This window comes from Sceloporus occidentalis, unplaced genomic scaffold, assembly GCF_023333645.1.
Source record: "Sceloporus occidentalis isolate IW3139 unplaced genomic scaffold, rSceOcc1.0.p SCAF_94, whole genome shotgun sequence".
Lineage (NCBI taxonomy): Eukaryota > Metazoa > Chordata > Lepidosauria > Squamata > Phrynosomatidae > Sceloporus > Sceloporus occidentalis.
Window position 1 is genome coordinate 1,622,461 of NW_028317074.1, and position 17,867 is coordinate 1,640,327.

The window sequence follows — 17,867 nt, forward strand, 5'->3', positions numbered from 1 at the left end:
ATTTGATGTAGAAATGCATATCATTCAAGTCAGTAGAACAGATCAACAGATTGCACTGGAATTAACAATGGTTTTCCACACCCTCAAAAAGATTACCATGTATGGCCCTTCACGCAATAAGCAATGCAGAATAAGGATGTAAGGAAATTTAAATAAAAATGCTGTATTATATTGAGTCAACCCAGCTAACCTCTTTAAAATAAAGAAAAAGTAGATGGAAAAAAATATTAGTACCAAAGAAAAGTAAAAACATAATGTTCCCTGGAGCCTATGTCATCAAAAATAAGGACTGGCTTCTTATCTCTTTCACAGTCAGAGGGAACTGCAACATCTTATAAAGCAAGAGGTTACTACTCCCTCAGACAAGAAAGACTCTATACAAAAGCCTTCAGTAATCCTGGGCCTGGTAACCCTGTGATCCAGCCTCATAGGCATCTGTGGAAGGCTGCTGATAGCCCGCAGATGGATCTAGGTCTTCATTGCTGGCATAAGGTGGATAAGGGGGACCTTGATCTTGGCTTGGGTCCATGTAGTCCTGAGAGAAGAGTGCAGAGTCAGATCCCAGACGATAACGTTGATATCCCAGAAATGCTTGTCCCGCCTTTGTTGATTGGAGAAGGGAGGGTGAGGGAATAAGGTTTATGGTCAGCATGGGATGGGAAATGGGAGGCCAGCAGAATGAGAAAAATGAGGGAATGGAAAAGACAAAGAAAGATAGACATCCATCACCATGGTTAGTAGCTGTTAAAGTAGCAGGACAGGGATTCACGGAAAATTACTTATGGTCTTTTAACCTCATGGTACAATTGGACTAACTTTTTCACAGCCATGACTAAAATAATTTAAGATATGACAAACTATGGCACTATAATTCCTCATTGGCTTTTGGAACAAAGGTAATCATTTTACACATACTTTGGTAAAGATTCAGTCTGGGTACTAGACTGAAGAGCAAGGTTTCTTTCTAGGTCAAGGGACAATGAACCAGTTTCAGCGAATGCTCAAGTTCAATAAACCACACAGTATAAACAACACAGACAGTGGATTTTAAATCAATGTATTAATTAGTTTACATATACAGATGTACAGAGTTTACCTAACATTGACCTATCATAGTATTATTTAAAAAAATCGTTAGGCTTTTTTCTAACTCTGCCAAAGTGAAAATATACTAGAAACATTTTGAAACGAGGGGAGGAAGTCAGGTGCATTTGGGTACTGTGCCAAGCACAATATGAAAGAAAAAAAAACCCCACACACACACACACAAAAAACTATTCAAATGAGCTTAACTTTCAAAAAATATTTTGTGGTTTGTTTTTCACTGTACTGATTAATTAAATTGTTCTTTCATGTGACAGATATTCTACACTGTTTATATATTATATGTATTGTGCCCAAATCTGCCATAGGAAGCCAGCAATAAACAAAATAAGCAATAAGCACCAAAGAATCCTCTGGAGAGATCAAAAATGGCACATAGTGTATAAACTAAAGTACACCTTACTTAACTCAGTTTTAATATTTGGCACTTCAAAATGCAAAAGGCTATAGATTTAGTAACAGCTTACAGATACTGTATGTCTGTTTCCACAGCGCTTTAGACATTAGTAGATGGTTAGAAACCATCTCTTTTTGGTTTAAATACTTTAATAGTAGATTGGCACTTGAAATACTGACACACAAAGCAACTTGAGGACTTTAGGACAATTATGTTAATATGTTAAGGAAAAGATTGATGGTCTGGGGGAAAAAGTCTGCTGTACTCTTCCTGGAAAGTAATTTCCTTCAAGTGTTGGAGCCTCAGTACTGCTAGCAAGCCCTGTGGGAGGGATAAAGTTATAAAATAATGAGATCCTTTTTTCATATCAACAAAACCTTAAGTGTACAGGATCCCAGTGACTAGAGGTTTCTTGGTGAAAGTATGATTAGTAAAACCAGCTGAAATTAGTCCAAGTGAACCTAAAAAATATTTGTCCAGGATCCCATGATTCATCCACTAAATGCTCCACTAGCATCAGACTTTGCGATACCTACTCCTGAAAATGTCTTTTAAACCCCACTTCTGCAGAGATAAAGTCTAAAGACTGTAGTTACTCACCCACGTGAATATAGAAAAAAATGAGAACGCGATGGCAGCCCGAGCAGCATCTGCACCTTCGTTCAGTGGGTTGTCCTCTGGTTTGGAGACCTGCCACTGATTGGCCAAGAAGCAAAAACCAACAAACCAGAAGAAGGCCCACAAAGCTAGAATGGAAAAGAAAAAAACCAAAATGATTTCCTGTGAAGGACCAAAATGCAAGGTGTATGTTATATATATGAATACGAAAATGTGGAATCCGAATGCGAATTAAAATTGCATAGACGTAGAAAGGCTTAGGGGAAGCCTTTTTAGATGCTCACCAGAAACCGCAATGTCAGAAATTACAGTTTTCTTGCGATCTTTCACACTGCTGATCTGCGGGAAGTGGATATCCAGGGCCAGGTAGAGGACGCAGGTGAGGAATGCCAGCACCCCTACTGACACTCCATAAGAGCAGGCACTTCGGTTTCGATTGAAAATGCAATGCTCCTCTCCCTCATTTGAACGATTGATATATCCCTCATTAACTATACATCCAAAGACCACTATGGAGAATACCTACAGGGAAGAAAGAAGAAGAGGTACTGTCTTTTACTGTGAAGTCTAAATTGCCCAATATTGGCCTAAACATTCCTGAAGTAAATTTTTGATTTATTATTTGTAATTATAAGACTAAGATAATAAGGGAGCTTTATCTATAAAATACCGGCAAAATAATTTTAGGTATAAAGTAGGGACTTTCGGTTTAAGCTCAGCGCTCTGGCTTTTGCCACTTCAGGTGTGTGTACCCACATGGAACACACCCACATGGCAAACACAACAGAACATATTTTTTTTTTTCAGGACAGGGTTGTGAGAATTTAGGTAAAAGTTAGACACTAGACCCGCAAACTTTAGGAGCCAGAATTATTATTTTTTGTAACTAGAAAGGAATACATCCATCAATGTAAAATGGCATTAACAACGTTAGTAGCCAGACATAAAAACAAAGAAGCTATGGCTACCCAACTCTGAGATTGTCCATTTTAGTGCCAGAACACCCTTGTATAATGCCATTATATTCCACAGTGTGGTACAATGGGTAAACAGGACATAACAAGTAGGGTATAAAATAATTTCTGCTTCCAGAAATAATCCTGTACAGATACACAAAATATAACATGCGCATATTTTATGTACAAAGATAATCTGTGTATATTTATTTATAATACACTGACAACCATAAAGAGTTAAAACAAAAAAATACTTCATGCAAATAAAACAAATCCCGATAAGTGATGTCAGGGTGAGCATTGAGTTATTCTTGTAAACATCTAGTGTATTTCCAGCCATAGATACCCCACACTTGCTGGTTCAGATGCGTTTAAAGCTGGGGTATAGAATTACTTGGCAAATTATTAATTATACAGCGTGGACTGGATACAAGAGTAAGACAAATTGCAACATGCTGTGCATACCTAAAAACAACATAAAGCAGCGGTTTCTTGGAATCAAAAAGCATGGTTTCTTTTTTATTTATTTTTTTATTATTATTAAGAACTGAACAACATAGGGTTAAGTAGAAACAAAGCCAACATAGAGCTAAGGATCTCCTGAGTGTCACAAGGCATCTGTCACATTGCTCTCTCTAATTGAATTGGAGGAAAACTACATTAACTTGACATGTGACATGCAGGAAGCCATGATACTCTCACAAACATTTTTATGTTCATAAAATCAACTAAAAAAAAACCCACTTGGTTTATAAAACCTGAATAGAGTAGGAAAAAAGCACAATTATATCAACAATTTTCTGAGGGAAAATTTTTTTTATGGCCAGGAAAAAATAAGGCCACTTTATAATGAAAACACATCCAGAGTATTTATAATTTAATCTGTTGCTCAGAGAATATTGTGAACACTTTTCTTTATTGCTTAACCCTTTGACCGTTTCTTCAGAAAATACTCAAAAATACTTTCATGGATATCAAACAATTGCAAACACAATCACAATTGCAACAGCACGGGTTTATCCAAAAAATATATGTGTGGCAAAAATATTGTCACCCCTATGAATTCATACGAGAAAAAATATATTTTAATTATATTCCCATTGATATTTTAGTACACCTGGGTGACTAGGAACAGGAAATTGTTCAACCATGACTTCCTGTTTTTATAGGGTATAAATATTAGGTAACCCACAGGCCAATTTCCCTTCATTCTTTCATCATAATGGGTAAGACCAAGAAATGTAGCTGTGATTTGTGGCAAAGGGTTGATAAGCTTCATAAAACGTATAAAATAAATAGCAAAATTATTGAAAATGCCCTGGAAGAGGACTCGTATCTATATTGTCTCAAAGAACTATGAAGAGGATGGTTCAAGTTGCTAAAATCTCCACCGATCACAGCTGGAGAATTATTAGTTGGGTCTTTGGGTGAGAAAGTCCCCAAAATGACAATCTGACGTTACCTCAAGTGGTTTGGAAGGGTTTCAAGAAAAACATACTTAACTGTCTTCAGTTTGCCACTGGAACTTAAAATGGGATCGGGTTCCTTGATCAGATGAAACCAAAGTAGAGCTTTCTGGCAATAAACACCAGAGGTGGGTTTGGCGCACACACAGAGAGGTAGCCATGTGTAAAATTACCTCATTCCCATAGTTAAACATGGTGGTGGCTCTTTAACATTTTGAGGTTGTTTTTCTGCCAAAGGACCTGAACATTTTGTTAGGATACATGGCATCGTGGACTCATGATGACAAATATCAACAGATATTAAATGAAGACTTGACTGCTTGTGCAAGAAAGCTTAAAATGGACCGTGGATGCATATTCCAAAACATACATCAAAATAATTAAAAAAAAAGTTTACGGACAACAAAATCAAGGTCCTACAATGGCCATCCCAGCCTTACTTGAACCACATAGAAAACCTGTGGGAGGGACTGAAGAGGAGAACCCACCAGCGTCAAGCTCCAAATTGGAAGGATCTAGAGAGATTCAGTATGGAGATTGCTATGTATTCCCCAATCTCATCAGGCATTATAGGAGCTGTTATCTTGGCAAAACACAATATACTGACTAAAAGTGTGGCAATAATTGTGCTGCACATTTTCACTTTTTATGGGGATAAACCTGTGTTGTGTTTGCAACTGTTTTGCCAACAATATTCTGCAGTAGGGCTGAAACAACGAATCGATAAAATCGATAATAATCGATAACGGAAATCGTTGTCGACGATTTCCGTTATCGATTAATCGAGTGATCGATTCGTTGTTGGAGCACTCGGCTCCTTTTACTTACCTCCGCGAGCGTTCCCCGCTTCCGCTACACGCGCCTTCTTTTAGTTGTGGTTCGCTCTGTGCGAGTGGCTCCGTTCGCACAGAGCGGTTCGCTCTGTGCGAGTGGCTCCGTTCGCACAGAGCGATTCGCGGGGGTGGGGGTGGGGTTTCAGGGGATGCAGGGCAGAGTGGGGGTGGGGGGGGCAGGCCAGGGTAGGAGACTGAGTGCAGGGCAGGGTGGGGGTGGGGATGCAGGGCAGGGTGTGAGTGTGGGGGCAGGGCAGGAGACTGGGTGCAGGGCAGAGTGTGAGTGTGGGTGCAGAGCAGAGTGGGTGCAGGGTGTGAGTGTGGGTGCAGAGCAGAGTGGGTGCAGGGTGTGAGTGTGGGGGCAGGGCAGAATGTGGGGGCAGGGCTGGGTGCAGGGCAGAGTTGGAGACTGGGTGCAGGGGCACAGTGCAAAGTGCCAGGGCTGGGTGCAAAGTGCCAGGGCTGGGTGCAAAGGGCTGGGTGCAAAGTGCCAGGGCTGGGTGCAAAGTGCCGGGTGCAAAGTGCCGGGTGCAAAGTGCCGGGTGCAAAGTGCCAGGGCTGGGTGCAAAGTGCCAGGGCTGGGTGCAAAGTTCTGGGTGCAAAGTGCCAGGGCTGGGTGCAAAGTGCTGGGTGCAAAGTGCCAGGGCTGGGTGCAAAGTGCTGGGTGCAAAGTGCCAGGGCTGGGTGCAAAGTGCTGGGTGCAAAGTGCTGGGTGCAAAGTGCCAGGGCTGGGGCTGGGTGCAAAGTGCCGGGTGCAAAGTGCTGGGTGCAAAGTGCCAGGGCTGGGTGCAAAGTGCCAGGGCTGGGTGCAAAGTTCTGGGTGCAAAGTGCCAGGGCTGGGTGCAAAGTTCTGGGTGCAAAGTGCCAGGGCTGGGGCAAAGTGCCGGGTGCAAAGTGCCGGGTGCAAAGTGCCAGGGGTGGGGCAAAGTACTGGGTGCAAAGTGCCGGGTGCAAAGTTTCTTGAACAGTAATAGTCCACCTCTTTTCAGAATGTTTGGGGTTATTTTGTTTCATAAATATTGTGTTTGGGTTTTTGTACTTTGAAAATATTGTTTTTTTATTACATCATAACAAAATAAGAATGTTAATGTAAATTTTAAGTTGTTTTTTAACATCCAGTTCATTAAATTATTTTAAATAAACAAAAAATTTGCATATTTTTTTTTATCCGATTAATCGAAAAATAATCGGCCAACTAATCGATTATTAAAATAATCGTTAGTTGCAGCCCTATTCTGCAGTTTCTTTTTATTAATTGTTAGAGACTCTCACTCATTATTGCATTAGGTACTTCTTCAAGAGCTCTAGGGTTGTACTGGCGATAACGGGGCAGTCTGGCATTTTAAGGTCAGCAGCCCATTGATAATCTAAGTTTTCGTGCTCACATAGTATGGGTTTGAAAATATCCACCCGCTGGAACAACAGGTCGGATGAGTTTATGGCACTGTCAGCCAGCATTATGCCTGGTGTGCCGGATGGCCAGGCTTAATCTTATTATTCACTTATCACCAGCTAGACTTTACTTGATTTTTTAAAATCGGTAATACACCAGGTTGGGGTAAAAATGGGATACAGTGCAGACCTAAGCAGTTCAAAAAAGAAAAGAAGAAAAAAGAAAGAATTATGCTCTAATTATGTGTCAAACTTCTCAGTACAATCAGAGAGGTTTTATGTACATTCCTGATTCACAGTTGTACCTCACTTTTCTCTAGTTCCACTGGATATTTATAATGTAAAAACTGGCAGGAGCTGTTAAATGTAAAAAAGCTATTCCTTAAAAACTGTTCATTAAATCATGTAAAAATAGGATCAGACCGTTTATCGCAATACTAATGAAGTCATTTTCCCAAAACAACTCCATTGGTTGGATGGTTAGTATGTGTAATTAAGATTGAGACATTCCGTTGTTTACCAATAAGCACCTAATTGGGTTTATTCATTAAGTTTCTCCAACATGAAACGTTGAGCTGGCCCTATACAATGTAGAATTCAATATGTAACAACACTGAAAGAAATCTCAAAGATTTCACTATACATTATACAAGACCAGCGAAGTTCTTCCTGCAGCAGAACACATTTGGGCTAGTTCTTCATAGAGATGCAAAAAGGATGAAATACAACTCTTCAGTCAACTCTACCTTTAGTGAATAAACTCAGATGTGTTTCTCTAGTAGACTGGGCAAGCATAAAATGGGAAAATATATTTTATTTGAAAACTTAAAAAAAAGGCATTTAAAAATTTTTTTTTATTATGATGCTAGTAATAAACAAAAATGAAATTCCACTTTTAGGAGCACAAAATAAAATCATGTCCTAATATCTGTGTAAACACGCCTGATGCTTGGCAAAGAACAGTTAACGGGATATGAAAATGTTGCGCCCACATCACTGCTTGAACAATGTTTGTTGAAATGGACAGATGGACACCAGTCTCCTCTGCTGTGTTAATCCCTTCTTCTCATTACCCTTTTTCCATAATCTCCAGCCTGTTCTTCATTTGACATCTCTTGTATGCTTTCTAATATTTTAGCACATCATGAAATAAGTGTACTTGGCATCACAGACACCAATCATTAACATGCCAAATTCAAGGATTACAGCGACCATGAATAGAAAGCTAGACATAGATCTTAAACGTTTTCGATAAAAATAAAAAAAAATTAAAAAAAACAACTCACCCTCTGAAGCCTCAGCTTTACTGCAGGGTCACGCAATGTTACATGACTGCATCTCCTCCATAAAAATTGATGAATATAAGTAATATTAAAATACTATGGAATGAGTGAAACAGCAGGTTTGTGCAAGAGAAAGAAAAAACATTCACCCCGGATGGGGATATTATTAATAAAATAGTCACTCTAATACCTTGGACATTTGACTTTGCAAAAGTATGTGCATTGAAGCCAACCGCTGATCTTCTTGACAGCAGTGTGTGGAAAACGAAAAAGCTTAGGTTTTTATTGCTATATATTTATCTAATTTCCGTTAATGGATTTAGTGGCTCTGTTTTGGCATATGCCTAATTCGCAATCTTAAAATAAACATTATAATACCTCTGGAAAATACACAAGAGAAATAACATGGCAACATCGGTGAAGCAGGTTTACGAAAAGGAAAGTGAAAACGTCATAAGGACAAGCTGCTTACAATGAATGATTTATTAGGATACTCATACGGTACCAATTTATGTTATGGCTACATATACATGTATGGGAAAAAACATCACATTATTACTCTATACACAGCCATGTAAAGATAAGCAAATACTATAATACTATGCTACGAAACACTGTAGAACAGGAATGTCCAGATAGTAGGATGACAGATTTTTCCCTTCAGTGAGGAATTTGAGTGAGCAGTGCTAAAGGTTCTTTAACATAAGCATCCATGGCCGCTCTACTATTTACTTAAGTAAAAAAACACCAAAAGTGTACAAATGTTTCAAAATCCAGTTTATAGCAAAATCACCAATATGTACAATAGAATGTTTTTTTAGTTAGAGAGCAGCCATGGTTATCTACTATTGGTCACAGCAGTCCTATTAGAATGCCTTTCCATTAGCATCTGATAGATCGAGTGAGACAAACATAGAAAGAAGACTGTAGAAAGGGAAGACTTGGTTTGGGCAGGGATGTAATCAATTATGCAGATCTTGTCAATCAAACCACTAAACCTAACTGCTGAGACAAAATAACCCATACTATATCCGTGTTTAAGGAAATGCCCTTCATACCATTAAAACTTCAAAACCAAAAGACAAACAAGATAAGTAATATTGATAAAAGCTGATATTAAAAGGGTTGATTGGAATGCAAATGCAAAGCCTAACAAACTATAAGCTTGAAGACGGAGTAAAACGTGCGGCTCAAGAGATTATATTTGCGGACTCTTCTGCATGATTGCCACCCTGGGACTCGATACTTAAGATAATCACTTGCCTGTATAACAGACCCAAAAAGTTGACCAATACGTTACACATATTTATATATCAGTATTATTTTTTCAATTCATTACTGTCACAACAAAACACTGCAGTGTTGCTAACCTTCTATAATTCCATTACCAACTGAAAAAAGAAATCACCAGTAACATCTACAAAGTGATACTTCAACTTATCTCACATCTTTATACAACTAAAAGTTCATGACAAGGCAGAAATGTCATGAACTGACTTGTGGCAAAGGTAGCATCCTATGGTATTGCCATGTTTAAAGTCACTGAGTTCTTCAGTACAACCCAAAGTTTGTCTATGGAGATGGTATTCCTATGTGCTTGATTTTATCTACCTTAACTCAATAACTAGGAGGGGTGTCCACGCACTCTTGGCTATATAGTGTATTACATTTATATATGATACATATACACACAAAACTGCACAATATGCTTTAAACCCAAGGCATTGGGAACTACATCACCCATTTGATGTTTTAAACGTTATATAAGAGGATATTCAGATTACACTTCATTAAAACAAAATTGCCCACTACTATTTAAGCTCCAGACCATGGTTGGCTGGATCATATTAAATGAATGATGCACCGCAACATGATCAAAGGAATTCCCCAAATGTATGGGAGCTGCCCTTGCAAGACATGAGAAAAAAGGAGAAAGTGCAAATCTGTTCTGCCAGCATCCAGCTGGATATTAAATGCCTAAAATAACCAACACTGGCTAAATATAGAGAGGCCATCTGCCAAGGTACAGTACTGAAGTTAAGTCATCCATCCACATAAAACCCAAGTCACATACATTTTTCTCACTATCCAGTGTAGGAAGTAAAGTACTACACTCATATTAATGAGTAGAATACTTTGGACTAGAAAGCCATATTAAAAACGTTATTGGGTTTTTTTTCCCTAACTAGAATGGCTTAAAAGTGTTTGAAAAGGCCAGCAATAGGTGAGTGGAAAGAGGTCAACCAATGGCAGTCTCTAATGACTAAATTCACGCCTAACCCCCCTTCTTAAATACACAAGTTTTGGTAGTATATTCTGAAAACTTTTTAAGAGAGGGCCTTCTGGTGGTTAAAATGAGCAAACGCTAGTCACAAGTCAGAGCAGCCTAACAAAAAACTCTTCCCACAGTGTCGCTAATAAATGACGCAATGGACATCACACATCTCATTTGTTAGACCCCGAGTCAAGCCTTTGAGGAACTGACATTGGAAATTAGAAACTTCATCTGATCTATTAAAGACTAAAACACTAGCTTCTCCTTGAAGAAATTGCTCTACATTAACTCTACATTACAAGAAGCCAAAGTAACCCATCATAGGTATGTTGACTTTTTATATGTTTACAGATATTGCATGAAAAATTATCAAACATCTAAATGAATGACCATCAGAACTGTGTATTTAGTACCCAATAAAACAATTAAGGGTGTGATATTTTAACTAACCCCATAAACGTACATGAAAAGCTGTTTGAAGTTACTTGGGGGTAACAATGGGTTTTGCTATGCTCATTTGTATGGATCTTGGATACAGATTGCAGCGAACTCATAAGCAGAGCTCAGCGTTGACGCTTTATTTGTAGAATGTTCCGGGTACCAGACGTTTTATTTGTAGAATGTTCTGGGTACCAGATGTTTTATTTGTAGAATGTTCTGGGTACCAGACAACTGAAAGGTCTTACCATTATAATACTGAAAGGTGGCAGCATTAAGAAGCAATTCGTTTTCAAGTCACGATTGCAATTTGTGGCCACCACACAGTCACTTCTTTTCGGTTGACTGTTACTACTACACATGGATGACTTTGCACAACATGAAACACATACAGTAATAGATCTGTAACTGAATCCATGTACCCAGCAGGTCTTGCCAAACAACAAATAAAGCCATTTGCTTTACCCACCATATGTATAAACATAAACACACGTGAGCCTACTCCAGAACAATAAAGCAGCCATTAACCTGAAAGCCTCACTGATTAAACAGCTGTGATTATACACGCAAACACTGCATCCAGCTGGGATGTGGAAGTTTCATTAAAAGCTGTTCTCTCTCCAATTAACGCTATTATTCAGTTAAAACTTCCAAGTACAAATCCATGTTTTTTGGGGGGCTAAAATGATCCTGATTAACCCCGATTAGAATACTACACCACTAGTCTTCAGATGAACCTTGAGGGTTACCCTCATTACAAATACTAATGTATAGTATAGGAACACAGGGGGCATCACCATAAGGACACATATGCGACGGTCGGCATACTTACCCATGACACCATCCTAAGGACTGTATGAGGTTGCCTGATGAATGTCTGGGGGTCAAAGGCTCCACCAGCCTTGCCAGCTCCATAAGCACCTCCCTCCATCCTGCGAGCCTTCAGCACCCCCTTTATCTGTACAATCAAATCCGCCGAGCTCTACGGATGCCCTTGCAGTGGTGCTGGATGCGAGAGGAGCAGCGGCAGATCAGATAATGGCTGCACTGCTCAAGGACATGGAATGGCTATATGTGCAACCGTGCAGTCCAGGACCAAAAAAAGATGCAGGGGAGGGGTGGGGGCTATAGGGTTTCTAATGAAAAGAAATTGCAGTGCTGTATATAATGCTATATGGGCTGACTGTAAAGCTCTTAGATAGGAGAGAACGGGGGATGCAACAGCTAAGGGTGTTGCGATGGAAAAGCGAGGCGGGGAGGCAGCTGAGTGTAAAAATGATGCGGTTGAGGCAGCTGATTTGATAGGAAAATGCGGCCAAACCCCCTGATCAGAGTCAGTGCAGCAGCTCCAAGCTACAGCCGTGTCTGTAGCAGAGCCCCACGCATGCGCGCTTCAGCCTCTCCTTCCCAGCTGCCGCCTCTATTACAACCATGTGACCACATTAACTGCCATCATGGATTCAGAGAGCGGCTTATCTCCATGACAACAGTGGAGGCCAAACGATGGTGGAAAGACTGTGTGGCAAAAAAGGTTCCAGTTTAATTAGTAAACGTCATAAAAGCACAGAATCTGACAGGAGATAATTCAGGCTATCCAGTTAGCCCACTGTACCTGCTGCAACCCCCCCTTATTTCACACAAAGAATGTTTTATAAATTGGTTTGCAAATAAAATTAACTAAAAATTAATTAAAAAACTTTGTTGGTACAGCAAAGTCCCTAGCTCTTTCTTGACATATAGCCATAATAACTCTGTTAGAAGCTTAACTGTACATGGGAACTTGTGGGCTCCTGCTACCCAGAACCTACCCATGCAGTACGGCCAGGAGTGCCCACTGACGTCAGTTGGTGTTCCCGCTGACATTGAGGGAAACACCCCCATTTATAGGGGAAATGGGTGGGGAGTCGGGCGTATCAGAACTCTGCTCCGGTGGATTCCGGTGTTGACACAGAGAATCGGAGAAGCAATGCTTCTCCCAGTGTTCTCCAGGCCAAACCCAGAGAGTGTGCCTTGACGTGGCGGGTGAGCTTAATTATGCTTTGGCCAATTCATATAACCAAAACCTCTCATTTATATTATGTTTATATATTTGTTGCCAACTTTATTAGGGTGAGAAGCGCAGACAGTATTTTGTTTTTTGTATACATTGTACAGCCAACACACTGTATTTGCAGCATGCTCACACTGTTTGGTAGGCCTCATATTATACATTTGTATTATTTGAGCCTGAGACTAGCTTAGCGCACCGACATTTTTTCTTTTCCCTGTTTGCACATATTTGAGGTTGTTGGCTCCTCATCAGTCTGGTTGCAGCTTGCTGTCCAGGGGTTAAATGGGAGGAGGTTTAATTGTACCTCCCCCAACACATTAATAAGGTTTTGGTAGCAGTATACACTGCTTTGTGTGCCCACTATGTAGGAGGTGAGAGTAGGATCTCACCCTATTGAGAGTGTGCCTTGACGTGGCGGGTGAGCTTAATTATGCTTTGGCCAATTCATATAACCAAAACCTCTCATTTATATTATGTTTATATATTTGTTGCCAACTTTATTAGGGTGAGAAGCGCAGACAGTATTTTGTTTTTTGTATACAAACCCAGAGAGTTCCCAGGTATGAACATAACAGCCAAGTGTCCCTGTTTAGTACAGACAGCCCCCTTTGGGATCCAAATTCATCTACCCCACTTTACTCCTCCAATGCTCCTTTTTACTAGGAGATCAGGATATTTACAGCATCACAATTGTTGTTAATTTGTTAAGCCAGCCTTAATAAGATTGACGTTTGGAGAAGGGAGCAGTGTCATCCCTAGCCCATTTGATGCCCAGGACTCATAATTTAGATGGTGTTCGCACTTGAGTGTCGTGATGCAGGGGTTAGTGATGCCTGTGTGCAGTATTTACTTTGCTGCCATCAGTAATTAACACACACTCACTGTAAAACCATACACTTACACATACATACAATGGGTACCCCAAAACCCCCAGACTCACCCCCTGACATGCATACACTCATGCACTAACACCATATGCTACATACATTCACACTAAGACCATATACTTACAAACACACATTCTAACACGATACACTTATACTTATACACATTCTCTCTCTCTCTTATCGATTAAAAAGTAAAGTAGGTAGGTAGGTTTAATACATGGATTTAATAATGATAAAATATATCAAAGGAAGAGTTTATCTATAAGATAACTATTTCAGAACACTATTCTAATATTTTAAAATGTTTTCATAAATGACATGTTTTATTAAATGTACTGGATAGTGTTAACTATGTGGTAATCAGTGTGATAAATCAATTACTTGCTAACAGTCATATGACCAGACAGCATTTTGATTATCATGGTAAAAAAATTAATCTTCTTGTGCTATCAAGTCAGTTTGGGATATATTCTTTAAAGAGATGCCAATTATTTAATTATTTAATATCCATTTCCGGTTGGTTTGTTAAAATCAATGCTGTTTATAAGATGCGTGTGATTCTGATGTGATGACATCTCCTTTTATACATGGTTATTTATGGATGCTAGTGAATGTTCACATACAGAGGTTTTATAACTTAACTGGTCTCATGACTGAACTCCATAATTTGTGAGCCACAGTCAGTCAGCAGGCTAGCAGGTCATACATCTTGCTAACAGGACTGTAACACAAGTGTACATCTAGAACTGCTCTGCAGACTGGCCATATTATTGTCCCCTATTATTAATAAAGGCTGGGATGCGTATAGTTACCATAGCATACAACTACTCTGATACTGTGGTTAGCCCTAGCTTCATAATGCCTAACTCTGTTTTATACTTTGAAAATCTTACATATCACATCTTGGTACAGTAAATAAACGTAACCTTGTCAAACTTACTTATTTTGTTTTGACTGAATGACAAAAATAATAGAACAGGGTGGAGCATATATAGATTTCAATCCTAGATGAATAAGTTGCAGTGCTTAGGTTTGGATATTAAACTGGTTAAATGGATAAGTTAATATTTGAGTGACAGGAAACAGAAGGTTGTAGTTAATGCATAGTTAGTGGGGAATCTTGTTACTATTGGAGTCCCTCATGGCTCAGTATTGGGACTCATACATTTTAATATTTTTATTAGCAATATTACAAAATGACTTAATTGTAAGGTATGTCTTTTTGCATATGATAAAAGGGTCTGCAAAAGAGTAAGCATTTATGGTGGAACATGCCAAATAGCAGATGATTTAAGTACATGAGTTGAGAATGGTTGAAAGAGTGACAGCTGGTTCTGCCACTTCAGTACTGGGCCCCATGATTTCTGATGGCTGCTCTGTATATAATGATTGCTCTGATTCACTTTAATGCATTCCCGGGAGATGATTTTCCAATCTTTTATGTTAAGGAGGTTAGTGCCAGAAGTGTCAGATGTGATGTCCATGATCATACTTTTTAAAATCGAATAAACATTCACCCAGCTACGAAAAATTGCAGAAAGTAGCATTTTCCACCTTGTGGAACACCCCCAGGAAAATGTTGGTGTGTCACAATGTTTCCTTCCCATCTGTGTCAAGTGTTTCTTAACATTTACTGAGATGTTAAGACGACTGCCAGTTTCTGCCTGCATCTGCGTTCCTGAGGGAGTTAGTACTAGGGGAATTCCCACCACCCTTTACAATATTTTAATAAAGCTTCAATAATTATTTTATTTTACTAACCTAAATGTTTCATGCCAATAATGATATACCCATGATCCTTTGGCACCCTCTAAGCTTGTCCTCACAACTTGAAAGCCTCCAGGAGCCCGGAACACTGAATTAATTTGTCACATAGAATAAAGCACACAAAGTAATTGTGTAAAAATAGATGCTGCAAATGGCACGTGATCTCCCATGTTCAAGCCATTTATTGCTTTATTTTTGCATGTACAGATTCACGTATTGGTGCAGAATAGTACTGGCTCGTTGGGTCTGAAGACCTAGTGGCATCACAGCTACTAAGCGCACATTACTAGCATACCTGAGAGCTTCCCATGGAAAGCTAGCTGGAGCTCCTCCAGGGTAGTGGCTTCATGAGGGGACAGGGCTACTGGTGTACAGGTCAGGGCTTGTCCCAGACAGCCTTAAGTAGGCAGGTAGTAGGAAGAGAAGTGGGTAGGGAGCAGGCATAGCCAACCTGCTTGTCTGAAGTAAGAGGAAACTGACCCAGAGACAAATGGAAGTATAGGGCTTCACCCAGACACTCCAGGTGAAATCACCAGAGTTCCCATGTATGAATACATCTGACCCTACTAACTAAATAACTATGCCATAAATAAAAAAGTAAGTCCCCATTTAAGTCATGGAGTATCGTTGAAATGCATTTGCCTAGTGAAAACAAATGTGTGCTCCCACTCCAAGATCTGAAGTCACTCCAGAACTGTTGCATAAACAATATCCATCAAAAAGTGACCTTGTATTTTGTGTGAGTCTTATTCTTAAATGCGCCCATGTTGATGTAAGTGTATTTTTTTATGTAGCTTTTGGAACTGTTACTTTTCACCTAACATAAGAATAAGGAACTGGTAACAATATCCAGAAATATGACAGGGCAAATGCAGCAAAACTGGCCCAAAGAAACTATGCTTTCAAGGTCTACTTTTATTTCAGGCAGTAAGTGGAACATTTAATCAGTACTTAATAAAAATTACAACTCATCTGTAGCTTACAGTTTGGTATTTACACCCTGGAGACTTACTCTACATCTCAGAGACAGACATTCTGTGTCTATATGCTCCACATTCAGTAAAATTCTGTTTAATTTGTGTACATTCGGTTTACATTGAGGTACATCTCAGTCTGGTGTTCTTCTATAACACTCACAGTTGTGATAGGGGGCACACCATTGCATAGTAAGTGCCATTTTTGTTTGTTAAAGTAATTCTAGAATATAGAATATATCTATAGAATTAAAATCTTGTTCTGTCTGAATGCATGTATTACCCCGTGCCTGCTTTCTCAATGTGGCACTGCATGCTCTGTTTCCATAGCAGCAAAGCAGAGCTCCAATTGTGGGTCAGTGCTATAACACGCTAGGAGGCATCACCATGCAGGCAGCAAACAGTACAGCATGAGAGGATAAGTCATTCCTTGTTATATCTTGTGAAAGCAGCAAATTCTCATGGGTCAATGAACAGTTTAATTTTCAGCAGCTCCTTGAAAAAGATTTAAAAAACACTATGGTAATTATTATTACAACACATAAGACGTCATCCTATTCAACAACTATTACTGTCAGGCGTAATTTTAAATATTTCAAGTTGTACATAAAGAATGCACCTCTATCCCAGTAGCGTTTTTTCATATTGTGCACATTGTTTTCTTTTTGTTTCGTCCAATGGAAAGAAATATATGGAAAGAAAAATAATAAAATACTGATCGGGGTTTGCTATAAGCCACCAAATATAATGGAAGCAGCAGAAGATCAATTATTAAAGCAAATAAACAAGGCAGCAAATCACAATGAGGTGGTTATTATGGGGGACTTTAACTATCCCGACATAAACTGGGAAACAGAGACCTGTGAATCTCATAAAGGAAAACGGTTTCTGACTATAAGTAAGGATAATTATCTGTCCCAAATGGTACAGGACCCGACCAGAGGGGGCGCCCTACTGGACTTAATATTGACCAACAGACCTGACAGAGTAACTAATGTGCAGGTCAGGGGGCATCTAGGAAATAGTGATCACAATATGATACATTATAACTTGTCCTTCAATATGGGAACTCTTAGAGGAGCCACAAGAACCATGAACTTTAGGAAGGCAAAGTTTGATCAACTAAGAGAAGCCCTTAACACTGTAAATTGGGAAAATGTCCTCAAAAACAAGAGTACAGACACTCAATGGGAGATTTTTAAGGATATCTTAAATTCTCAATGTGAAAGGTACATACCGTATGGGAATAAAAGAGTCAGGAACAAGAGAAAACCAATGTGGATAAATAAAAATGTAAAGGGGGTAATAAATGGCAAAAAAAGGCATTTAAGCTACTAAAACAGGAAGGCAGTGAGGAAGCACTAAAAAGCTATCGGGAAAAAAATAAAATATGTAAAAATCAGATAAAAGCAGCAAAAGTGGAGACA

General features: G+C 39.3%; 1 protein-coding gene across 1 annotated transcript; it reads right to left on the reverse strand.

The window, feature by feature from the left end:
- Positions 1-388: 388 nt before the first annotated feature.
- Positions 389-11,693, reverse strand: LOC149284374 (synaptogyrin-1-like). The gene is made up of 4 exons (XM_089496815.1): positions 11,595-11,693; positions 2,404-2,641; positions 2,102-2,247; positions 389-601 (listed from the first exon to the last, which is right to left on the reverse strand). The coding sequence occupies exons 1-4, from the start codon at positions 11,691-11,693 to the stop codon at positions 389-391; spliced, it is 696 nt and encodes a 231-aa protein (XP_089352941.1).
- Between the last annotated feature and the right edge of the window lie 6,174 nt (positions 11,694-17,867).